At 40.8% G+C, this 16,372-nt stretch overlaps 1 protein-coding gene across 4 annotated transcripts; it reads right to left on the bottom strand.

Annotated features, from left to right (window-relative positions):
* Positions 1-4,587: 4,587 nt before the first annotated feature.
* Positions 4,588-15,265, bottom strand: LOC124032182 (ATP-dependent RNA helicase DDX19A-like). 4 transcript variants are annotated; one of them, XM_046344364.1, is made up of 12 exons: positions 14,799-15,265; positions 14,393-14,459; positions 14,240-14,284; positions 14,006-14,141; positions 13,229-13,321; positions 12,836-12,962; positions 12,411-12,525; positions 12,013-12,190; positions 7,255-7,492; positions 6,935-7,097; positions 6,641-6,832; positions 4,588-6,534 (listed from the first exon to the last, which is right to left on the bottom strand). In XM_046344364.1, the coding sequence occupies exons 1-12, from the start codon at positions 14,853-14,855 to the stop codon at positions 6,473-6,475; spliced, it is 1,473 nt and encodes a 490-aa protein (XP_046200320.1). In that variant the 5' UTR covers positions 14,856-15,265; the 3' UTR covers positions 4,588-6,472. The 4 variants fall into 4 exon arrangements, with proteins under 4 accessions (XP_046200320.1, XP_046200322.1, XP_046200319.1 ...); XM_046344366.1 differs by having other exon boundaries at positions 12,836-12,938; XM_046344363.1 differs by having other exon boundaries at positions 4,588-6,832.
* Between the last annotated feature and the right edge of the window lie 1,107 nt (positions 15,266-16,372).

Genomic DNA, 16,372 nt, shown 5'->3' with positions numbered 1-16,372 from the left:
CAGTTGAATGACTAGTCTTGAAACCTGACTGATTTGGATCAAGAAGGTCATTCTGAGAGAGATAAGCGGGAGAGCTGACCAAGGACACGTGGAGAGAAAAAAAGAAGGGATACTGGGATGACATGGTCTAGGTTTTTTCAGAAGGGGTGCAACCTCGCCCTTGAAGACATCGGAGGGATCGAGGTGATCACAGTGTGATGAGAAAGTCAATGTATTTTCAGACTATCTCCATCTTTCAGAGTTGGAGTTGCATATAAACCATTCTACTCTGACCAGGCTCTCAAAGGGCTGTGAGCCTCACTCCAAACGTGGATGTGGCTGCCAGCTTCCACGACACACCAATGATCCCCAAACCTCCTTCAATGGGCTACAACAGGTCAGATCGCTGCCTCCTTCCCACTATCACAGCCAGCTGAGTGTGGACGAAGTCCCATACTACCTAGATAATGTTCCTGAGCTACCCTCTCTTCCCTTCCCTTGGAACAAATACAAGCCCCTCCCCTCAATTGAGAAGAAGGCGTCAGACAAAGGAGGGTGTCTTTGAGTGTTGTGGAGGAGAAGAAATCCAAGCTCAGTCTCTCCGACAACCAACTGTCCTCAGTGAGGACCCGGGCATCATCCCAGAGCAACCCGGAGATGGGGGCGTGCTCGGTCCTCCTTTTCCTGTAAGTCCACAATCATCTCCTTAGTCTTGGTTACGTTGAGGGATAGGTTGTTATTCTGGCACCACACGGTCAGGTCTCTGACCTCCCTATAGGCTGTGTCATCGTTGTCGTCTGCAAACTTAATGAGGGTGTTGGGAGTCGTGCCTGGCCATGCAGTCGGGGGGAACAGGGAGTATAGGAGGGGACTGAGCACGCACCCCTGTGGAGCTCCAGTGTTGAGGATTAGCATGGAAGATATGTTGCTACTTACCCTCACCACCTGGGGGCGGCCTGTTAGGAAGTCCAGGATTCAGTTGCGGAGGGAGGTGTTTAGAACCAAGATCCTTAGCTTAGTGGTGAGCTTTGAGGGTACTATGGTGTTGAACGCTGAGCTGTAGTCAATGAATAGCATTCTCACATAAGTGTTCCTTTTGTCCAGTCGGGAAAGGGCAGTGTAGAGTGCAATAGAGATTGCATCATCTGTGGATCTGTTTGGGCGGTATGCAAATTGGGGTGGGTCTAGGGTTTCTGGGATAATGGTGTTGATGTGAGCCATTACCAACCTTTCAAAGCACTTCATGGCTACGGACGTGAGTGCTACGGGTCTGTACTCATTTAGGCAGGTTGCCTTTGTGTTCTTGGGCACAGGCACTATTGTGGTCTGCCTGAAACATGTTGGTATTACAGACTCAATCAGGGACATGTTAAAAAGTCACCTGCCAGTTGACACCTGCCAGTTGATCAGCACATGCCCAGAGCACACGTCCTGGTAATCCGTCTTGCCCCGCAGCCTTGTGTATGTTGACCTGTTTAAAGGTCTTACTCATGTCGGCTACAGAGAGCGTGATCACACAGTTGTACAGAACAGCTGTTGCTCTCATGCATGCCTCAGTGTTGCTTGCCTCGAAGCGAGCATAGAAGTGATTTAGCTCGTCTGATAGGCTTGTGTCACTGGGCAGCTCGCAGCTGTGCTTCCCTTTGTAGTCTGTAATAGTTTGCAGGCCCTGCCACATAAGACGAGCGTCAGAGCCGGTGTAGTATGATTCAATCTTAGGCCTGTATTGACGCTTTGCCTGTTTGATGGTTCGTCAAACGCTTTGCCTGTTTGATGGTTCGTTAATTTTTGCTTGTAAGCAGGAATCAGGAGAATAGAGTTGTGGTCGGATTTACTAGATGGAGGGCGAGGGAGAGCTTTGTACGTGTCTCTGTGTGTGGAGTACAGGTGATCTAGATTTCTTTCCCTCTGGTTGCACATTTAATATGTTGATAGAAATTTGGTAGAACTTATTTATGTACCTGGATGGTTACATCGAGACCGGTGTAGATTGACTCCTTCGCAAAACATTCAAGGACCTGAACATGGCATCTTGAATAGATCAGTACTGTGCATCTTTCAGGAGGATATGAACTCAGCCTAAGCTCAGATGAAAGACAGAATAACAAACGACAGTGTTTTTATCCGAAAAATATACACTGAGTATACCAAACATTAGGACCCTCCCAGAACAGCCTTAATTCGTCTACAAGGTGTTTGAAAGTGTTCCACAGGGATACTGTCATATGTTGACTCCAATGCTTCCCATAGTTTTGAAGTTGGCTGGATGACCTTTCGGTAGTGGGACATTCTTGATACACACAGGAAACTGAGTGTGAAAAACCCAGCAGCATTACACTTCTTGACACAAACCGGTGCGTCTGGCACCTACTTCAATACCCCGTTCAAAGGCACTTGTATTTTTTGTCTTACACATGCACGCTCTGAATGGCACACATACTGTACATAATTCATGTCTCAAGGCTGACAAATCATTCTTTATCCTCTCCTTCCTTCCTTTCATTTAAATTGATTGAAGTTGATTTATCAAGTGACATCAATAAGGGATCATAGCTTTCACCTGGTCAGTCATGGAAAGAGCAGGTGTTTTGTATACTATATATATATATATATATATACATATATCAGGTCTCTATATCAGGTCTATATATATATATATATATATATATATATATATATATATATAGATAGTACCAGTCAAAAGTTTGGACACCTACTCATTCCAGGCTTTTTCACTATTTTCTACATTGTAGAATAATAGTGAAGACATCAAAACTATGAAATAACGTAGTAACCAAAGAAGTGTTAAATCAAAATATATTTTATATTTGAGTCTTCAAAGTAGCCACCCTTTGCTTTGATGACAGCTTTGCATACTCTTGGCATTCTCTCAACCAACTACATGAGGCAGCGTTTCAATTAACAGGTGTGCCTTGTTAAAAGTTAATTTGTGTAATTCTTTGTGTTGTTAGCCCACCCATTTTCACCTACCTCATCCCCACAGTTTTTATTTATTTACTTTTCTGTTCTTTTGCACACCAATATCTCTACCTGTACATGATCATCTGATCATTTATCACTCCAGTGTTAATCTGCAATATTGTAATTATTCGCCTACCTCCTCATGCCTTTTGCACACATTGTATATAGACTCCCCTTTTTTCTCTACTGTGTTATTGACTTGTTAATTGTTTACTCCATGTGTAACTCTGTGTTGTCTGTTCACACTGCTATGCTTTATCTTGGCCAGGTCGCAGTTGCAAATGAGAACCTGTTCTCAACTAGCCTACCTGGTTAAATAAAGGTGAAATAAAAATAAAACATAAAAATAAAAAGTTACAAGGAAGGGGTCGTACACAGAAGATAGCCCTATTTGGTAAAAGGCCAAGTCCATATTATGGCAAGAACAGCTCATAAAACAAAGAGAAATGACAGTCCATCATTACTTAACATGAAGGTCAGTCAGTCAATCTGGAACATTTCTTCAAGTGCAGTTGCAAAAAACATCAAGCACTATGATGAAACTGGCTCTCATGAGGACCGCCACAGGAAAGGAGGACCCAGAATTACCTCTGCTGCAGAGGATAAGTTCAATAGAGTTACCAGCTTCTAACAGCCCTAATAAATGCTTCACACAGTTTAAGTAACACACACATCTCAACATCAACTGTTCAGAGGAGACTGCGTGAATCAGGCCATGGTCCAATTTCTGCAAAGAAACCACTACTAAAGGAAACCAATAAGAAGAGACTTGCTTGGGCCAAGAAACACGAGCACTGGACATTAGACCGGTGGAGTCCAATCTGAGATTTTTGGTTCCAACCACCGACTTTGTGAGACGCAGAGTAAGTGAACGGATGGCTTTGTGGCATCTCCGCATGTGTGGTTCCCACCGTGAAGCATGGAGGTGGTGTGATGGTGTGGGGTGCTTTGCTGGTGACACGGTCAGTGATTTAGTTATTTAGAATTCAATGTACACATAACCAGCATGGCTACCACAGCATTCTGCAGCAATACACCATCCCATCTGGTCTTAGTGGTACTATAATTTGTTTTTCAACAGGACAATGACCCAAAACACACCTCCAGGCTGTGTAAGGGCTATTTGACCAAGGAGAGTGATGGAGTGCTGCATCAGATGACCTGGCCCCCACAATCACCTGACTTCAACCCAATTGAGATGGTTTGGGATGAGTTGGACCGTAGAGTGAAGGAAAAGCAGCCAACAAGTGCTCAGCATGTGGGAATTCCTTCAAGATGGTTGGAAAATAATTCCAGGTGAAGCTGGTTGAGTGTGTGCAAAGCTGTCATCAAGGCAAGGAAGAATATAAAATATATTTTGTTTGACTCTTTTGGTTACTACATGATTCCATGTTATTTAAGTTTAAAAAAAACCTTGAATGAGCAGGTGTCTCAACTTTTGACTAATACTTATATTGTATTTTTCTTTTTTATTATTACTAAAATAGTGCTCATTTCCATTGTTCAATGGCAATTTGTAAAGAACCTTTGGCTCGATTGGGTCTGGCAAGGTATGTTTTGTATTTTCAATCAACCATGTATATTACAAGGGGAAACAAACCTCAATAATTACCAGACAGACAGACATTAGGTAGGGTAATCTTTATTACAACAAAACCAAAAAGTGCAGACAAGTATAAGAGAATAGATTCAGCAGAGGATATGTATTGCTTCCATAGCCAAGGTAAACACTCTAAACACTTAACAAGTTTAGTTCAAGCACAGTCCAAATATAAATAACATTCACTAAGGTACAAAAAAACATTATTAAATGGTGTTTTGCTCAATAAAGATTCTCTCTAAATATATTCCTAACCATTTAGGTACATTCCATACAATCTTATTTTACTTCGTAAAAGTGCCCAATTTTTGTCAGTTGACAGAATAAGTATACCAATAGTTTAAGGAAAATATTAACCAATCAATTCTGACTCAAACCTTCATGTTAGTTTCAAACTAATTGAATGTGACTGGAAACAAGTTTTGTTCACCGAAACAAACTCCCATCAGAGATTTGCAGAGCCCTATTGGGAAAACTTAAAATACAAGATGGTGCAACCGCTCTAATACTCACAGTAATATTACAATGGAATCTTAGGATTACCGTGAAACACCAGTGTATCCAAACTATCAAGAATGTATTTAGTGTTGCAATACTGAAATGCTGTAAATTTCTCAAGCATTATTAGTCTAGACTAGATTGATCATGAGTTCCTTCTCATTAATAAGGAAGGGACATTGCTCCAGTTTAGTTAGTATAGTACTTCTCATTTGCTCAACTTCAAATCACATTACCTTTTCACTCTTATGATTCTATAAAATAAGGGGTTTTAAGACAAATCAGCACAGCAAACTTCCCCCATTAGCCTAACTTTTGCAAAGTGTTCTCCGTTTTATTCAATATATTGAATAATGCTGCAAACAACCATATGGCCAATGCGTACACCTATGCATTCCTCTGAGGAGAGCACCCGATCAAGAGGGTAAAATATTAGTTTAGTGTAACCACTCGATAAAAAGTATAGCAAATGAAAACCAACTAATCCTAATAGTTTCAAATAGCAGAATCTATGCAATCTAAATGTTTTGCATATTATTAAGGCATGGCTAACATACTGTTATTTCATGTAAACATTCAAATAAATCCTTAAAGTGACTTAAGTCCAAAAGCATAAATGTGACTCATTTCAAGAAACTAGGCATATGTCACGGGTCACCACTTCACAGGAGAGCCATTTGAATGTAAACTATTGTTTCTGTTATTATTATCAAAATGCCTTCTGGAACATGAACTTTCATGTGCCTTGATAAAACTTGTATGCCATCTGTGTATACAAATAATATTGTTAAAATTACGAGCCTAGTTGGTTTAGCCACAGAAAAAGACAGGAACCTTCCCACTAGATGTGATTGGCTGAGATAACGGGTGGGCTGGACATGCAAAGAGATGAGTTCATATTGGTCTGCCAGCTTTTTTTGATAAGTTATCTCAGTAGAACTGCATTGAGTTGCTTTCCACTTTCTGGAGGGTCGAGTTTTGAAATCAGTAGAATTAGAGTATGATCGCTAAGGAGATGGAGAAAATTCTGGCGTATGGTTGCAAATATGAAGATGGAGTATAAACGAGAATACACAGAAGGCTGTTGTGTAAAACACCTGTCTCCGGATTACATCTTCAAACTAAGGCAACCATGGCATCCATGACAGAGAGGGAGAAGTGTCCATCCATGTATATGGGTAAGAGTCTAGCTAGTTATATTTTCAGATATAATTATTTCTAATTTTGTCAGAAAGTTGTTTTCATTTCAAGTTAAAGTTTACTGTTAACTAGCTAGCGAACATTAGCTGGCTGGCTCGCTAGCTAACCCTAAGTGTATAATCTGTGTAGTAATATTATTAATGTGAGGCAACAGTCCCACCTGCAGAAATATTAGATGCATTCAATTATGATTTATAAAGGATAGCATCCTCTTCAGTTGCTGATTTTCTCGATTTCATCCAGATCGTCAGTGTCAAGTTTGTTTATCTTCTTATCTGTGTGGAAAAAACGAGACGAAAGGTTAGGTTACTAATGAGAACACTATTATATAGATCAATATGTACAATGTTGTAATTAATTGGTATAGAGACAGAAATGTACTGAAATGCTCCTCGATTTGGTTGAGAATGTTCATGCTGTGTTTGCTGTCAATCATATTGACGGCAAGCCCCCTCTTGCCGAAACGTCCTGTTCGGCCAATCCGGTGAAGGTATGTCTCGTTGTCAGCGTTTCCGTCTTTGTCTATGGGCAGGTCAAAGTTGATCACCACGGAAACTTGCTCAACATCAATGCCTATTGAAAAATAAATGTTCAATGTCAAAGCGAAACACAATCATCATGCTACATAAATACAATTGGTTACATTTATCATGCTTTAATTTTCTTGATATTCACCTCTGGAGCATACGTTGGTGGTCACTAGGACTTTCTCTTTGCCCTCCCTGAAGCGTTCAATGATGGCCGCTCTCTGCTCAACAGTCATCTCCCCACTCAGCAGTGCCACCACATGGCCCTCTTTGGTCAGCTCAGCAGACAGCCAGCCAGCTGTCCTTCGGGTCTAAAAGGCAAAAACCATTGATTAATTCTCTGTTACTTTATGTACCATACAAACACCTTTATTTCTTTACTATATTAGGCTAGTTTATGTACCATATCAACCCAAATCCCCCAGAAATGTAATTCCTATGATACGTTGAGAAGGAGGACAGACTCACGTGACAGAAGATCATAGCCTGGGCGATGGTGATGGCTCCGTAGATATTACAGAGGGCTGTGAACTTCTCGTCCTTATCATTGCAGAGCACGTAATACTGCTTGATGGTGTCCAGAGTCTCCTCTTCACGTTTCAACTTGATGATGTTGGGGTCTGGCACAACTCTCTCGGCAAACTTCCAGACTGAGTCCTCAAACGTGGCTGAAAACAGCAGCATCTGACATTCATTTGGCAACATTCTGCGTGGGGTGGGGGAGGGAAAAGTCAGAGTTTCTCCAGGTGGATAATGAATGAATGCTTAGTATTAGCCGTCATCATTTAGTTAGCTAAGAACACAGTTTATTAGCATCAGAAAAATACATCACAACAGGAAAAGTCCTCAAGATAACCAGCTGAAGAAGCTAAGGTAACTAATCACCATCAGTGGTCATTAATTAGATGCACCAGTTTTTTTTAAAGTTTTTTTTTATTGTAGGAACACAAAGTACGTACAAATAAAGAACAAAAAAGATCTGGCAGTTAGTGCACCTTCATCATATTAGTTACATTGACATTCATTGACCTTTTTCAAGTACAAAACCCATTTTTCCCAGTACTCCTGACCTCTCTCCTCTTGTGTTCTTAAAGCAAAGGTCATACGGCTCCATGTGGTGTATTTCTTTTACAATGTCTATCCATTGTGTCACTGTGGGAGGGTCTTTTTTGTAGCCATTTCCTAGTGACAGCCTTTTTAATGGCTGCCAGTAGGACCTTCAAGAGGTACTTTTCTCTATTTAAGTTATCAGGTATTTCACCCAAGTACAAAGAAATTAATGTTTGTTCTATGTCAAATCCCATTATTTTTCCAATGTTAGATCCAGTTAAGTTTTGATTGCGGGGCAAGTCCAAAAGACATGAGATTGATCCACCCTCAATAAACCTCATTCTCTCCAACAAGGATGTAGGGAGCCAGTCTGTTTTGATTTCAGTTTAGGTGTCATGAAGAAACATAACATTCTTCAAACAGAATTCTATCCATGACCTTGAGTTTCTAATATGTTCAACCATGTTTCATCAGTTCAATGTTAAGTTCCTCCTCCCATTTCTTTTTAATATAGTTTGTAGAATGTTTCTTTGAGGATTGAATGCCCAAGTAGAGATTTAAAATAGTTATTTTGTTACCCCAAGTTGTATGCGTTAGTGAATACTTTGAGGTGCGAGGGTCAGTCACTTTTATCTCCCTTAAGAAATAGTGTTGAACTTGTAGGTATCTGTAAACATGTTTGTTTTTTGCTTGTTTATCCAAGCCATGTTTTTTACTTAGGTCCTGGAAGTTATCTAGGTCCCCATTCCTTATAATTGTACTGAATGATGTGATGCCTTTCTGTGTCCATTGTTTAAATCTGCTGTCCTGAGTTGCAGGGATGAACCTGGGTTCGTATGCGGGCCAACTCAGCAGTTTGATCTCTCTGTCTAAATTATTTTGCTTAACTACCCTAAACCATGTCTTCAGAGAGAAATTAATCCACTGATTTTGTCTACTGTATATTTCTATTACCATGTCCTTATTTCCCAAAACTGACTGTATGGGTATCTCTGTCAAAGTAGTCTCAATGTCTTTCCATTTGGATTCGTACTCTGGATTGCACCAACACACCAGAGGTCTCAATTAGGCTGATGCATAATAATATTTTAGGTTTGGCAAGGCCACACCCCCACAGTTTGATAATTGTTATGTTGTATATCTAATTGTTGGTCTCTTACTGTTCCAGATAAACCTATTTTTATCTGTTTATTCCATTCACTCAACTGTTTAGGTGAGATTTCTATGATTAGGTGGGATTTCTATGATTGGAACAAATACAGTAACCTCGGCAGGATGTTCATTTTGATTGTTTCAATTCTACTACTAAGATCTAAGCGAAGTGAATTCCACCTGTCTAGGTCACCATTTATTTTCTTGTTGATGTGATCGTAATTCATGCAATAAAGTTTGGGTCTATCTTTTGGTAGATATATTCCAAGATATTTAATGGATGAAGAGGTCCAGTGTAAGTTATACCTACTCTTCAGCTCTTCCTGAGGGCTATAATTATATACTAGGCTTGGGTCTTGTGTACGTTAAGCACATACCTTGAATATGTTCCAAATGTTTGTAAAACATCCATCAATCTAGGTACACTTGAGCCTGGGTCTTTAAGGAATAAAAGAACATCATCAGCATATCTTATGTTCACTGTCTCTTGTTATTCCCTCGAAAGTTGGGTCCTGTTTTATTGCCTGTGCTAATGGTTTGAAGTACAAGGAGAAGAGCGTGGGTGAAAGATTATAGCCTGGTCTTGCCCCTCGCCCTAATTTTATAGTTCGTGACAAATTTCCATTTATCTTTATTCTAGCGGTCGGATATGAATACAGTGTTTTGATGCACTGTATCACTTTGTTGAAACCAAATCTTTCCATAACTTGGAACAGATAATCCCATCCCATCCCTGAATCAAGTGCTTTTTCTGCATTTAGACTGATTAATGTTGCACTTGTCTTATTCTGAGTAATGTGGTCCATGACATGTAGTGTTCTCTTTATATTGTCCTATTTTGTATGAAACCAGTTTGATCTCCGTCAATCAATTCTGGGATTATGTTCTCCATTCTTTTTTTCTCTTTTTTTTGAATTTTTACCCCTTTTTCTCCCCAATTTTGTGGTATCCAATTGTTGTAGTAGCTACTATCTTGTCTCATCGCTACAACTCAGCTCGGGAGAGACGAAGGTTGAAAGTCATGCGTCCGCCGATACACAACCCAACCAAGCCGCACTGCTTCTTAACACAGCGCGCATCCAACCCGGAAGCCAGCCAATGCGCCGGAGGAAACACCGTGCACCTGGCCACCTTGGCTAGCGTACACTGCGCCCAGTGTACGCTAAGTTCTCTTTGTTTTCTTCAAGTTTCTGGTTAATGTCCTTCTTGAACTCATTGAGTTATTTTCTTACATCTTCTCGAAGTTCCTCTCGTAAGCCTGTGAGCGCCTCGCTCAATTCCTCCTTTATCACCTCACGAAATGAGGGTTCCTTTGCTGCTGCTATCTTATTTGCGCTAGCATTAGCCATCTCGGGTTCATCAACGATTATATCTTCTGCTGTCTTGTTACGGGCTGTTGTTGTAGCTCCGCAACCTTTTCCTATTTTCCCCCTTTCCATTTTGTTTAAGTTATTACAATGCTCAGAGTAAATACTTGAATTTAGGGGGGGAAATACCCAACTGATATGCAGTACGAAAAACTAGGCAACCATTTCCTAATTTGCGTCACCGGAAGCCGATGCTCCAGTACTTTTGTATACTTTTCAGATCGTAGTTCTGAAAGTAGTGCTCACAAGATAAAAGTGGACCCCGAAAATTGCTTACTAAGTCACACATGTGCAGATGTAGTATGTGCGCCACGTCATTGCTCTCCCTCTCATTCTACTGTGGGTGCATTTTCCTAGCTGTCACTCAAATGGCGAGGGGCTGAAGCTCTTTGGGTGAACTTTAATTGCTAGTGGGCTGCCCGACATGGGGCAAAATGTTGGAAAAATGTGCAGTACAGCTTCCAGAAAAAGTCGCTTTCAAACTAGGGATTTTGCAGCTAATTGAGTAAGACAATATTTCTGCTTATAGATTAAGTATGTATGAACTACACATTGACACATCCAGCCAAAGCAGGACATTTAAAAAAATACGTGATCTGGAACTTTGGTGACAACTATGTCTTTAAGAGCCCTTTTACAGGTGTTTGTAAACAAAGATGTTAAGTCCCCTATATGGTGGACTTTGAGTGGTTCTGAACCGCTTCCGACTGGTCTGCTCTCTGCTACCACTCTCATACAGATGACTTGAAGACTCAGGTTTCAGACCCTACATTTATAGGGAGTGACACGTCACATTTTCTGGCCTATCCAGGCAAAGGAACAATTTCCTGTGTCTGTGAAACTCACAGCTATGCTTGCAATAGCACATATGAAGAGGGAGACTAGCGGATACAATAGAACTTCTATCTCGCTGTGATATTCTCAGACGGATTGAGATCTCAACATGAAAAAATTTTAAAAAATAATGTCATCATCATAGAATTTAAACAAGACCACTTTCTATAGGTCACAGACAAGCTGAAGTTGTAACGATTCTGCACAAATTTGAATGGCGTCTCTGCACCGCTCAGTGGACGTTAAGAATTCTCGTCAGTTATGTAAAATAGTGCCAATATTGTACTGTCACTAAGTATGATCATATTTATATGAGTTATAAGAAAGGTGAAATCTATAGTAAGTTTTTTACAAAGTACTTTATTTAGAAAGTATGATTTCAAGCCCTATTGCCCCACTTTTGTTGAATAGAAAAAATAGATTTTTCATATTTTCCTAATATTTGTACTATGTACTTGAGGTTGTGCCCTATCATTCAAGAGGTTAATGTTTTATTTTATTTAACTAGGCAAGTCAGTTAAGAAGAAATTCTTATTTACAGTGACGGGCTACCCCGACCAAACCCTAACGCGCTGGGCCAATTGTGCGCCGCCCTATGGGACTCCCAATCACGGCCGGTTATGATACAGCCTGGAATTAAACCAGGGTCTGTAGCGAAGCCTCTAGCACTGAGATGCAGTGCCTTAGACCACTGCGCCACTCGGGAACAATACTTAATAGCAACACTCATGTAATTACTGGCCTGCAAGACAAGCTTGTCTTGTAGGACTTAGGTTATGCTAGATGAGAGTACTGTACATTTACAATTTATGAGAAAACTCACCTTTGGATCCGGATGCTCTGGTCCTGGTGACCTTGTGTGGCAATCATGACGTCAGCCTCGTCCAGGACGAAGACGCTGATCTTCTTGGGGTCGATGATTTTCAGTTTGGAGCACCAGTCTAGGACCGTGCCAGGTGTCCCGATGACAATTTGCTCCTGAAGCTTCGTCCCTCGGTCCACTGCTCAGCAACCAGAGACATATAGGACAGTTAATTATGATTCTCATTAGCATCTTTTACAGAACATCCATTTTATAATACAACTTATTGAAAGTTATGCTTCCGCCATGACATTTGTGTGAGAGCACCGGCATTGATTACAATTTCCCCAGTAAAATTATGCACCATAACATTACAGATTGTATTCAGAATAAAAAAGCATGAATGTTTTGACACTTACATTTATTGCCACGAATGGCATATGCCAATTTGACCTCAGGATAGAATTTCCCCATCTGTTCAATGACTTTACCAGTCTGCAAAGCTAGCTCGTACGTTGGGGCAATGCAAAGACACTGAGGGGGCAAAATAAAGAGTTTCAGTAATATGAGGCTTTTATCTATAAAATCAACCAACTAAAAAAGCAACACACTGATGGAAGTATTCTATACCAAGGCACTTTCATTTTACCTGCTACCCTGATCTGCAGTCGCTCTTAATAAAACAAACAAACCCATAAAAACTATTTCTGAACTTGCTGATTACCTGACCTCTGAGTACCTGTATCAGAGGTCTAGCTTCTTAAAGCTAAGTTCAAGACCATAGCCTGAGTAGTGCTAATGGCTCCAGTATATATCGGTGCTGAAGGTGGAGATGTCAACTCACCTGAGTCCATTTGTTAGCTGGGTCAACATGGCTGAGCATGGCCAGCGCAAAGGCAGCTGTTTTACCTGTGCCGGACTGTGATTGGGCAATCAGGTTCTGAGGTCTGGAACCAGAGGGATAATACACGCTGAAGAGAGAACAATGGGGGACTAAAAGGTAGATCGTGTAGATTCCATTAATTTCACATCAAAATCCAATCAAACAACTATATTACTGTATACATAAACGTGATAATGGTTAATAACTAGTTTGACTACATCTGACTGAAGGTTAAAATGAAATGTTTAATATCAGAACACACAACCCATTCAAATATGCAAAATATCTAGGCTATTTCCTCTATTATTGAGCTTAATCACAAGGAGCATTGAGCTAAATTAAATGGGTACTCACGGCTCTGCCAGCATCATGGGCAGGGCATTCTCCTGGATCTTAGAGGGTCTGTTGAAACCCATGTCATACACTCCTCTTAGCAGCTCATCTTTCCTGAGATGGAAGAACGTTTAAAACACCACATTTATTTAGTTTTATTTCACCTTTATTTAAATTTAACCAAGTAGGCAAGTTGAGAACAAGTTCTCATTTACAATTGCGACCTGACCAAGATAAAGCAAAGCAGTTCGACACATACAACGACACAGAGTTACACATGGAGTAAAACAAACATACAGTCAATAATACAGTAGAAACAAGTCTATATACGATTTGAGCAAATGAGGTGAGATAAGGGAGGTAAAGGCAAAAAAAGGCCATGGTGGCAAAGTAAATACAATATAGCAAGTAAAACACTGGAATGGTAGATTTGCAGTGGAAGAAATGTGCAAAGTAGAAATAAAAAAAATGGGATGCAAAGGAACAAAATAAATAAATACAGTAGTGGAAGAGGTAGTTGTTTGGGCTAAATTATAGGTGGGCTATGTACAGGTGCAGTAATCTGTGAGCTGCTCTGACAGCTGGTGCTTAAAGCTAGTGAGGGAGATAAGTGTTTCCACATATAAAAAATGCCAACCAAACATGTTGAACACCACACACAATACTGGGAAAAAAGTCATGTTGTAGATCCTAACTCAGGTTAAAATACACGTTATAGTGTAGGTTTCATGTGAGGTAGGCCTATACACATTTGTAAATTAGTAAGCAATGGTGAATTTGAACACTGAGATGACATACAGTCTCAGCTCTTCAAATGTCTTGACCGAGTAAAGAGGAGATTTTGGATCCCTCTGAAGAACCTCTACTTGATTGGTAGTGTTCACAAGGCTGGTGTGGATCATCTTATTCAACAACGACTGGGCCGCTTTGTCCTCTACAAGGCAAGAATGACAGGTGAATGGCCTGTTGTAGTAACTGAATGGAGACATGGTGATGGGGGGAGATTAAAATAAACCCTGGGAAATCACACACCTTTTTCTTCCACGTTGGTGCCATTCTCCACTTGTTTTGTGGTACCTGAAGGAACAACAAAAACTCATCACCCCATTTTATCACAAAGGTCATAAACAATAATACATGGATATCACGGGCAAAGTTTTATTATTGACACCACAGTGATTTTACCTTTTGCCTTTCTAGGTGCAGCATCACCTCCAACTCGAGGTGGAGATCTTATCACCAAGGAGCCGAACTTGTAAGAGAAAGAAACATGTTGTTAGTACGCAAATATCAAATTTCCCCTCATCAAATATTGGCAAGCACGTGTCTGCACTGAAGCTCAAATTATGCCAACAACTTCAAAGGCATAACAAACATCGCTACAGTCATTCAGAAGGTGTGTCAGTTAACAGTGGCACACCATCAGCACATGGTTAGCTAGCTAACCTCTGACAATTCAGCCACAAATTGCCTCGGCTACAGTTGGCTGCGCTAGCAAGCTTGCTAGGTAGCAGCATAAAGTCTGATGCTTTTCGTCATGCATGGTTGGGAATTCAGCTAGCTAATGAGCTAGCGAAATATTTAAACTTACAGAGTCCGTCGTAGATTCCTGTTTATCGACAGCCAGAGCCCAGGAGTCAGTAGCCATTGTTCACGTTTAATGTATATTATTTTACACAAATGTTCAGCTACACAGCAAACTATGAAATTGAGCTGTGCGTCGAAAGGGATGCTGCTGCCTGCTAAGCAAAAGAAGCTGCCGCTGTTGCGCACCTAGGCTGCACTCTTTCTGATGGGAACTCGGAAGTGGTATTCTGAGTTCCCATCAACTTTGTTTACCCCATTAGTTTGTGTAGGCCTTCGTTGAAAATGTGCAATACTACAGGCTCTATTAGAATAATACAATCTGCTATCAGATACAGGTTTGGCTATTGTTTTGTTTATTAATCGTCCACGTATTACAGCTATAAAGGATGTGTAATTTCTAGCTAATTTGGCCTTTTCTTTTTTATTTGTCATCTGGTCCCAGAAAATCTGAGTAGGAGAAGAGATGGCGGTCCCGATGAGTGACCCAGCCAGGTAGAGAGAGACCTGTCAGTCCACATAAAAGAGAGGGGGGTGAGGCTGAGGGGAGGGGATTGTTTAATTGTGGAGCGGATGCAGCTTCAGCCAATAACCCCCACCCACATCACTCCTCCCTCACAAATATATTTTAAGATGCCATTAGAGGTCTACATCGTTTGTCATGGTTACGTCCTCAGTAAAAAAATACAAAAAAAGCCAGATCAGATTAACTGGTCACAACGCAGACAGCCAAAATCATATCACCCACATTATAATCTAAACATTATTGGCTTTGCAATAAAGCAGAGACAGAGCACTGGACTGGATGGAGGCGAGACGAGTTTTATGTTCCCCCTCCCACTATTTCTTGTTCTCCACGCCTGGCGTTTCATTTCATTTAGTCTGATCCCCCAGCTATCAAAAACGATGCATGAATGGGGTCTCTCGTCATCGATTGCAGGGAAGAAGGAGAGTGGGTGGTGCTGATGCTATGAATGCAGAGGGGAGGGGTAGTATGGGAAGGGAGGGCGGAAAATGCTAATCTGTTGCACAGGTTTCTCGCTCTGTGGCTGGGCTGGTATCTCTGTCTGTCTCTCTCTCCCTTTCTTTCCCCGTCAGTGAAAACCTAACTCCAGCCACAGGGAGGGGGGAGAGTCTTAGCTGATATACTTTGTATAACCACATGTTGCTGTGCTGACTATATTGCTGACAAGGTTGCTGCCTAGTGTCCACTGTCCTTCTCTGTTTTTGTTTAGTTCCTCTGTGAAAAGCCAGAGACAATTAATTAATAGTTTCTCTACCCACCTCTGGTAGCTGGCATTTGCCACATACTCCAGAGGAAAGAAAAAAGGATGAAAAAGAAATAGAGGCGAAAAGGACATATTTCATGAAAAGTGGGTTTCCAAAAGACAGAAATCATCATCTCACCCCCAGTTTACACAAATGAAAAGGTAAGACTTCATTATTTCAGTAGTTGTTGCTGAATATTGTGCATGTATATTGTATATTGGCATTGATATGTTTGTAATTATATCAGCCAGCAATGTAATCCTGCAATACAAACCATTCTGTATTATCAACAGATGGTTATTTCTGACCTGT

The sequence above is a fragment of the Oncorhynchus gorbuscha genome, linkage group LG03 (assembly GCF_021184085.1).
Source record: "Oncorhynchus gorbuscha isolate QuinsamMale2020 ecotype Even-year linkage group LG03, OgorEven_v1.0, whole genome shotgun sequence".
NCBI classification, from domain to species: domain Eukaryota; kingdom Metazoa; phylum Chordata; class Actinopteri; order Salmoniformes; family Salmonidae; genus Oncorhynchus; species Oncorhynchus gorbuscha.
The sequence above is the reverse complement of the archived record's forward strand: the minus strand, read 5'-3'. Positions and strand labels throughout refer to the sequence as shown.

What these genes read in the sequence shown, in the direction of transcription:
- LOC124032182 (XM_046344363.1), bottom strand. Translation starts at nt 14,855, where the DNA reads ATGGCTACTGACTCCTGGGCTCTGGCTGTCGATAAACAGGAATCTACG. An exon ending in TGCACCTAGAAAGGCAAAAG is followed by an intron (nt 14,285 to 14,392) that starts GTAAAATCACTG and finishes TTGTTCCTTCAG; the next exon opens with GTACCACAAAACAAGTGGAG. An exon ending in CAGCTAACAAATGGACTCAG is followed by an intron (nt 12,526 to 12,835) that starts GTGAGTTGACAT and finishes TTGCCCCCTCAG; the next exon opens with TGTCTTTGCATTGCCCCAAC.